This window comes from Strongylocentrotus purpuratus, unplaced genomic scaffold (assembly GCF_000002235.5).
Source record: "Strongylocentrotus purpuratus isolate Spur 01 unplaced genomic scaffold, Spur_5.0 spur5_scaffold_13, whole genome shotgun sequence".
NCBI lineage: Eukaryota > Metazoa > Echinodermata > Echinoidea > Camarodonta > Strongylocentrotidae > Strongylocentrotus > Strongylocentrotus purpuratus.
In genome coordinates this window covers 1,551,207-1,559,406 of record NW_022145598.1, presented here as the reverse complement: position 1 = coordinate 1,559,406, position 8,200 = coordinate 1,551,207, and the positions used below count along the sequence as shown (strand labels likewise).

The window sequence follows — 8,200 nt, the reverse complement described above, 5'->3', positions numbered from 1 at the left end:
TTATACGTTTTATTCCAGCCAATGCCAATGTTGGCTTTTTGTTGGCTTTTTGTTGGCTTTTACCAGCCGACCCGTGTATTGAAAATGCACCTGTTCGAAATTAGCGGTCACCTTTTTTTTTAGATGGAGCTGAATTGGTATGATCGGATTTAATCTAAAATTTCACATATTTTGGGGTTTGAAATATCCTAAAAGGGCATTAGAAATGTCAAAAACAAGAATAAGAGCAATAACCGTGCACTTTGAAGGCATTTGCGGTCTTAAACAAGAACTCAACCATCCCTTTAAATCGATCACTATTTTACTATGAGTGAAAATACTATGATGGCATTGGGCGCTCAATTAAAGAAATAAGCTTGTACACAGCGGATTCGGGTTGATGTAGAAAAAGATGAAAATAATACAATGGGCCTGAAATTCGCAGACAGAAAAAGGAACATACTCGTACTATTAACAGGGGCGGCTATTTCTTTTCATGGCCGGAGGGGGGGGGGGGTGACGAAATGCGAGGGACCAGTGGCACAATAAGCCAAAATGCTTGGGGGGGGGGGGCAGAAAGAAAAAAAAATCCGCATCACTTGCCAAAGGACCATTGAGCTTATTTGACCTTGTTTTTTTTAAATTTCAGATGTTTCGGACCTATTGACTCTAATGTGAATGATTGGACGAGTTCATTTTGCTCAAACTTGTTTTGATTGGTTTGTCTCATTCTCTGCTTCTATTGAAAGTAAGTTATTTTTGGAGTGGACTTGTACTCTAAAAGCCATTATAATAATATAAATTATATGCTATATTAGTGTCTTTCAGAGGAGTAATAACTCTATGAAAATTGAAATCTAAAGCTTTGACATACTATCGACTTGATATGCATATTCACAATGACTTTTCATTAATTAAGCACGGCTTACTGCCTCAGCTATAAAGGCAATGTTATGTCGTCTGCAGCATTTATTTGTTGTGCATTTTTTGTAAAGGTGCTTTCTACATGTACTTGTAATATTTAATATTGTTTAGTGGATATTAAAAAAGTGAAGTATCAAAGAAATATATTTTATTTTATATTTTCAAGGGAAATGAAAGAGGTACAAAAAAAATATTACGCATACCGGTAGAATTCTTCCTTTCACCCATATACATGTACATGTATGTGACACCAGGGGGTGTTTCACAAAGATCCTGAGTTGAACTTAACTCTAAGTTAGACTTACAAATTATGGAGAGCCATTTATAGCTTTAAAATAAAATATATTCAAAAGCGAAAATCCAAGTATTTTTTACTTTAAAAAAAATAAATTCCACATCAAGAACATGAAATCTCCTTGATAATAGAAAATATGAATGATTTGAATCAACATTCTGTGCCTTTTAAAATAACCTTTACAAATATTTTCATAGATGCTAATGGCTTTCCATGAATGTTAAGTCCAACTTAGAGAAAAGTTTAACTTAGGATCTTTGTGAAACACCCCCCTGGTTCCCATACAAAAATGGGGTGATAAGCGAACGTTCTTCAACTGTTATCATTGTATTTCAATGTTTATCATCACTGTCTTTCAAGTGGCGACCGGGGAGCGCAGACCAAACTACTTTGTTGCCATCCAGGTGGGCAGTCCTGAGGTGAGAAAGAGCTGGTGTTTTATGGAGTCTTTCAGTAATCATTTGCGGATTAAGGGTGTGTTTGTGGCGGGGGGGGGGGGGGGGCATGTAACCAATATGATTAAATAAGCTGATGTTCATACGGAACATCTTATCACACTATCGCATCTCATATTTGTAAAACTGGAAACATTGTTAAACAATGTCTTTAAACAATAATTTTAAACCATGCCACTTCACAGCAAACCAAGGCAGGCGCGGACCCAGGATTTCTTAGGGGGGGGGGGGCAAATTTGAAATTATGCGAGCCAAATATTGTACATAATGGTGACACCGGCAGTGGTGAAATGAGCAAAAACGTTTCGGGGGTCAAGGGGTGGAGCCCCCAGAAGCTCAGAGGTTTAGGCATTTAATAACGGTCATATGAGCATGTTTTGATACCTTATTTGTGAAACTGGCAGGTCACGAATTGGCGTGGGGTCCAGGGAGCAGAGCCCCCGGGAGCTCGGACGTTTCGGGCATTAATTACGGTCAGATGAGCATGTTTTGATACCTTATTTGTGAAACTGGCAGGTCACGAATTGGCGTGAGGTCCAGGGAGCAGAGCCCCCGGGAGCTCGGACGTTTCGGGCATTAATTACGGTCAGATGGGCACATTTTATACCTTATTTGTGACACTGACAGGTCACGAATAGGCGTGGGGTCTAGGGGCGGAGCCCCTGGAAGCTCAGGGGTTTTATACATTAAATTATCGTCAGATGAGCATATTTTTATACCTTATTTGCGACACTGACAGGTCACGAATAGGCGTGGGGTCTAGGGGCGGAGCCCCCGGAAGCTCAGGGGTTTTTGGCAATAAATTACGGTCAGATGAGTTTATTTTGATACTTTATTTGTGACACTGACAGGTCACTAATTGGTGTGGGATCCAGGGGGCGGATTCCCCAGGGGCTCAAAGGTTTTATTCATTAAATTACCATCAGATTAGCATCCAGGTGCCCGCCTTAGGGCACTAGGTGGGGTTCAGGGGCAGAGCCCCGGGAAGCTCAGGGGTTTTAGGCATTTAATCACGGTCAGATGAGCATATGTGGACACCTTATTTTGTGTTACAAAGGCAGGTTACTGTTCTTTCTTTCTTTCTTTATGAATTGCCATTTTCCAACAAACGCATACAAAAGTATAATTGATTAAACATTGAGGAAAAATCTCGGAAATTTCAGCAACATTTGTAAATCACCGGTACCGAATTAGAAATAAACCACGTTTGAATTATATTTGGGGGGTTTTTGTCACCCCCTCCAAGCCCCCTCCCCCAACCCATCCCATCAGTACGCCAGTGCCCCCCCCCCCCCGATCTGCGACCAATGTCTTGTTGGCGGGAAAAAAATCGTAACTAATCTCCCCTACCTTTCCTCTTTCTCTTTTTTTCTTTCCCTTTCTCTCCTCTTTCCCTTTCCTTTCCCTTCCTTCCCCTCCTTTTTTTTGGGGGGGGGGGGGGGCGGGGGGGGGGGGGGGGGGGGGGGGAGGCAAGGGCCTTCCCCCCCCCCGAACTACAACTTGTTGGCGGGAAAATTGCAACTGAGATCCCCCTTCTTTTCTTTTCTTCTTCCTTTTTTCCTTCCCTTTATAACCTCTTTTCCCTTTCCTTCCTTCTCTCTTATTTTTTGATGGGGGGGGGGGGGGGGGGGGGGGGGGAGGTATCAGCTGGGAGGCAAGGCCCCCCCTCCCCCGATCTCTTTCCTGTTTTCCCCTTTTCTTTTCTTCTTCCTCTTCTTTCTTTCCCTTTTTCTCCTCTTTCCCTTCTTTTCCTTCTCTCTCTCTCTCTCTCTCTCTCTCTTTGCCGGAGGGGGGGGGGGGGGGGGGGAGGCCTGCTCTCCCCCTGGATCACCAAGGTGAGTTATACACAGGACTAGTAGGTTCTCCTTTTCTGTATCTTGTCTATTGATTGGAAAAGAAATGAACGTCTGAAATTATTTTTTCTTCTCTCTCTCTCTCTCTCTCTCTCTCTCTCTCTCTCCCTCTCTCTCTCTCCTGTGTCACATCTAGATTCACGAAGCCCTCCACAATGTCCAGCAGACAATGGTGGATGGAGATACGAGGTTGAGGGAAGCTATGGTTCCTATACCATCGCTTCATCTTACCATTATGGTCATGCATCTAGCTACTGATGATGATGTAGACAGGTCAGATATTCGTTTAACCTTACCAGTACTAGTTTACAGGAGGGATTAGACCGCCCAGCAAGGTCACTGGACAGGTGGTTATCTCATCAACTCAGCTCTCAGTTAACATAAGAAAAAGAGGATCATGGGGGACCAATGGTCACCGATTAGGCCTGTTTGTCACATAGAGGGAGCAAGTAGCTACAAGTAGTGCAGTGGGCGTTTGAACTAAAGCAGGTTTGACGGTACTATGGACATACACATTGGTCCATTGACTCACTGGTACTAGTTATTATCCATGGGACCTATAAGGTTCCTTTTGCGCCTAAGTCTAAATAATGATTTCATACAAAAATAGTGATGAGAGCAGAGACAGGTCAGAAGGGCAATTTTAAGCGTTACAGAAATTCTGGAGGGGGACCATTATGCCCCCCCCCCCCCGGCCTCATTAGGGTTAAGGGTCGTTCAGATATGACACAATTTCATTTATTATGTGTACATAAATGGCAACTAGGCCTTTTGCTTAGTGCCGTGTTACAGGATACAGAAATTACAGATACAAAGCATATTACACTTATGTTGTCATTAAAAACAAGGCTTTGGTTCCGCCACCAGAATCATGGTTATATAATATTTTTTGCAGGCTCAAGTCTCAAACAAATGCTATAATGCTGTAACGGTCATGGTATTGAGTGTTGGAATGTACGTTTGTAACCATTTTGTCCCTGTTTCTACTCTCTCAGGGCTAAAGTAGCCTTGATAGAATGTAACAGGTTACTCGGTTACAGGATACCAGAGATCAAGCGCAGGAAACTCAATATATCGTTCCAAGGGTTAGGACACTTCAACAATCGGGTCGTGTTCGCTAAGATCAGAGACATTGATGGGATCCTCGACACTCTCGATAAAGTGGCAGGTATATACATGTGAAAATTTTAAGCTGGATTTATATAGCTCTTGTCAGAGGCGGCGGAACGACTTCTAAAGTGGAGGGGGGCACCTATAAAAGGGCACTTTCTGGGAAAAAGGGCACCTTCAAAGCGGAATCTCAAAGCGAAAATATCAAATTTTGTAGACATTGGTATATACCCCTATATTGTGATTACATTATCATGGATGATTTCAATTACTTTTTTTCTTTAGACATCATATAAGATATTGCTTAAGCATCATACTTTGCAGTTGGGTGTGATGATCTGAAAATTCATTTGCGAGCGAGGAAAAAATGTAAGATTTGTGAGGTCGCAGTGCAAAAAATTACATCTTATGAAGAGGAAAACCCCAATCCTGATGGGGTTATATTAAAGCACATTTATCGGAAGTGAAAGGGGGCTTTTATGAGAAGGGGGAAGTGGCTCTTATTAACAAGAGAAAGAGGCACATGTTCAAATAAGCGGGGCACTTATCAGAGATGAAAAGGGGCAATTATAAGAAGGAAAAAGAACGTTTATTAGGAAGGAAAAGGGAAATGTGACAAAGTAGAAGGGGCATTAATTAGAGATGGAAAAAAAGCACTTATCAGGAGGGGAAGGGGCACTAGTCAAAGTAAAACGAGTATCTCTCAGAATTGAATAGGGTCATTTACAATAGATGAAAATGGGCACTTATGAGAATAAAAAGTAACTATTTTCATAGGTGAAAAGGGGCATTCATGAAAAGGGGAATTTACGAGAAGGGAAAGGGGCTCCTTGTTTAAATGGGGCACTTATCAAAAGGAAAAATGGCGCTTATTAGGAAGGAAAGGTGGCACATGTGAACATATAAGGTCCGCTTATCCGAGTTAAAAAGGGGTAGTTATTAAAAGGGGGAGGGGCACTTCTTACAAAGGAAAAGGGGCACTTGTCAAAGGAAAAAGGGGCAACTCTTAGATTTGAATTGGGCAATTATCAGAGGTGAAGGTGGCGCTTATCAAAAGTGAAAAGGGGCACTTACTAGAGATTAAAAAAGGGCACTTTTGAGAATGGAAAATGGACACTTATTGCAAAGGAAATGGGCACTTAAACAAATAAATAGGGCACTTTTTAAAGTAAAAGAGACACTTTTACTATGTAAAAAGGGGCAGTTGAAAAAGTAGGAGGCACTGTGCCCCATACCCCCACAGAAACCGTGTTAATTAGAACTGCTACCACTGGCATACTGATAGGGGGGCAGTTAACCCCCAAATAAAATTCAAACGTGGTTTATTTGTTATTCGATACCAGTCATATACAAAATGTTTTTGAAATAACATGATTTTCCGGGTATTTTCTCTCACCTTTGCCCATTATGCTAGAAGCATCACTCCCTATTTTTTTTTTTTTTTTTTTTGGGGGGGGGGGGGGGGCACTGTTTCCCCCACTTTTTCAGGTACCCCCCTAAAGCCCATTTTTACATAGGTCAAGTGCCTCTGTTGCTTCTAATAACTGTCCTTCCTCTCTTTTCTTCTCTGTTGAGTTTTCCTTTTCAGGCGCAAGAAGTGCCATTTTCACTTCTGATAAATGCCTTTTTTTACTCTCACGAGAGCACCTTTTCTTTTCTAATAACTGTCCTTTTCCCTTTTGATAAGTGCGTACTTTTCCTTTCTCCATAACATGCACCCCTAATTCAAGGCGATTAAGAGCCCCCTTTTCTTTAATTTTCCCTAGAGCTCGCTCGCATTTATAAATGTTATAATTATGTTACTTGTAAAAGATCTTTTCAATCTTACTTCATTAGATTGTGCTTAATACTCATCGGGGTTTAATAATGTTAAGAGAGATGGTTTGAAGCGGAGAATGACTGATGAAACAATCTCAAGGTTCAGGCAACCCTTTGATTGGCAGGCTCTGTCTTCACTGGAATTTAGGCGTCAATGATTTATATGAACATTTTCTACAAATTTTTCTGGAATTATAAGATGTAATTTTTCGCACTGGGACCTCACAAATGTTGAAATGTTTGCTCGCTCGCTCGAAAATTAATATTCAGACCATTACAAAGTTATGTTGCTTAATTTTAAGCAGTACAAATATTGTCATTCTTGGTAGTGTAATCACAATCATGACGATGTAGGGGTATATACCAATGTATGTTTTTTGTTTCTTTTGTAGGTGCCACTTTTTTCCAGAAAGTGCCCTTTTTTGTTGTTGTCCTCCCCCTATTTTGGGAGACGCTCCGCCGCCCCTGCATTATGCTACTTGGTGGTGATGCGGATTTTGTACTGATCCCCAAAAGGTATTTGCTCATTACGCAACTGACTGATACCATTGTTTAAAGATAAATAACACCTGTAATTTTTATATCAGCTTGTGGTAGAAAAGGAGCCAAAATTTAATCTTTCTTCTCATTTTTGTTCCTTTCCAGAAACCGTTAAGGAATGTTACAAAATAAAAGGCATCAAATCCACCGATACGCGGAGATTCAATCCCCATCTCACCGTGGTGAAGCTCTCTCGCGATAGTGTGTACAAGACGGGTGTGCGTTCCATTAGGTCGGAGCTCTACTGCGATCACAGCGATACGCTCTTCGGGAACCAACCGGTCAGCGGCTTTCAGTTGTGCTCCATGAGCAAACCAAAGAGCGAGGACGGGTACTACTACAAAGAACACGAGGTGCTATTTTAATAATGAAGGTATACCTCTATCAAGGCCATAGGCTCAGGACTGCGACATTGCTCTTTGCAAATATCACAAATTTGTCAACATTTGCTAAGGACTCGTTCATTATATATGACGCTTTAAACCGCTGCATTTTCTTCTTTTTTTCCTCTTTTTTTCTGTGCAAAGGGGGGAGGGGGAGGGGAGGGGGAGGCCGTCGCCCCCCCCCCCCCCGTGAATCCGCGCCTGGTGATGGGGATGATGGTGATGATGACGTCGATTGGTGGTGGTGATGATGATGCATTGTGATGATTATGATGTTGATCTAAAGGATAATTGTTTGAAGTGCGATCAGCAAGTGACCCATATAAATATATGTTAAAGGTTAACATTCATAACTTGGTCAAGGTTATGGCAATGATTTCTTTGTGTATGTAGAATTTCATTTATTTGAACTAAGTAAAGATCCTTTCTGTTTATTTCTTAAAAGTGGGTTGATGGTACTGTGGTTTTCGATCGATTCACAAAATCCATGATTTCAACAATTTTATACCTGTTATTTTGATAAAATTCTTGAAAGATGAGTTGAGTTCTGATAATGCGATTACATTGTGCAAATAATCCAAAAAAAGGTTGATACTGCAGCATATTATCAAGATTGATGTACTTCAAGGTTTTGGAATCATCGAAAGGTTAAGAAATTGGTCTAGTCTTGTTAAAGGTCATATGCACTCGAACATGTGGCATGACATGTGGTCCACAACTTGTAGGTGCTTACTTATCATATATCGAACATGAGGGCATTTGAAGAGCCATGCTTATAAGGGGACAATTTTGTTTATGATAATCTTCCACACTGAAATAAAGAGAATGAAGAAACTCACAAAT

The 8,200-nt window shown here is 41.2% G+C and overlaps 1 protein-coding gene across 1 annotated transcript; it reads left to right on the top strand.

The window, feature by feature from the left end:
* The first annotated feature begins 1,506 nt into the window (after positions 1 to 1,506).
* LOC115923303 (A-kinase anchor protein 7-like) lies at positions 1,507 to 7,463 on the top strand. The gene is made up of 4 exons (XM_030983751.1): positions 1,507 to 1,617; positions 3,643 to 3,779; positions 4,502 to 4,674; positions 7,080 to 7,463. The coding sequence occupies exons 1-4, from the start codon at positions 1,534 to 1,536 to the stop codon at positions 7,337 to 7,339; spliced, it is 654 nt and encodes a 217-aa protein (XP_030839611.1). The 5' UTR covers positions 1,507 to 1,533; the 3' UTR covers positions 7,340 to 7,463.
* Positions 7,464 to 8,200: the final 737 nt, after the last annotated feature.

What these genes read in the sequence shown, in the direction of transcription:
- LOC115923303 (XM_030983751.1), top strand. Translation starts at nt 1,534, where the DNA reads ATGTTTATCATCACTGTCTTTCAAGTGGCGACCGGGGAGCGCAGACCA. An exon ending in TCCAGGTGGGCAGTCCTGAG is followed by an intron (nt 1,618 to 3,642) that starts GTGAGAAAGAGC and finishes TGTCACATCTAG; the next exon opens with ATTCACGAAGCCCTCCACAA. An exon ending in CACTCTCGATAAAGTGGCAG is followed by an intron (nt 4,675 to 7,079) that starts GTATATACATGT and finishes GTTCCTTTCCAG; the next exon opens with AAACCGTTAAGGAATGTTAC.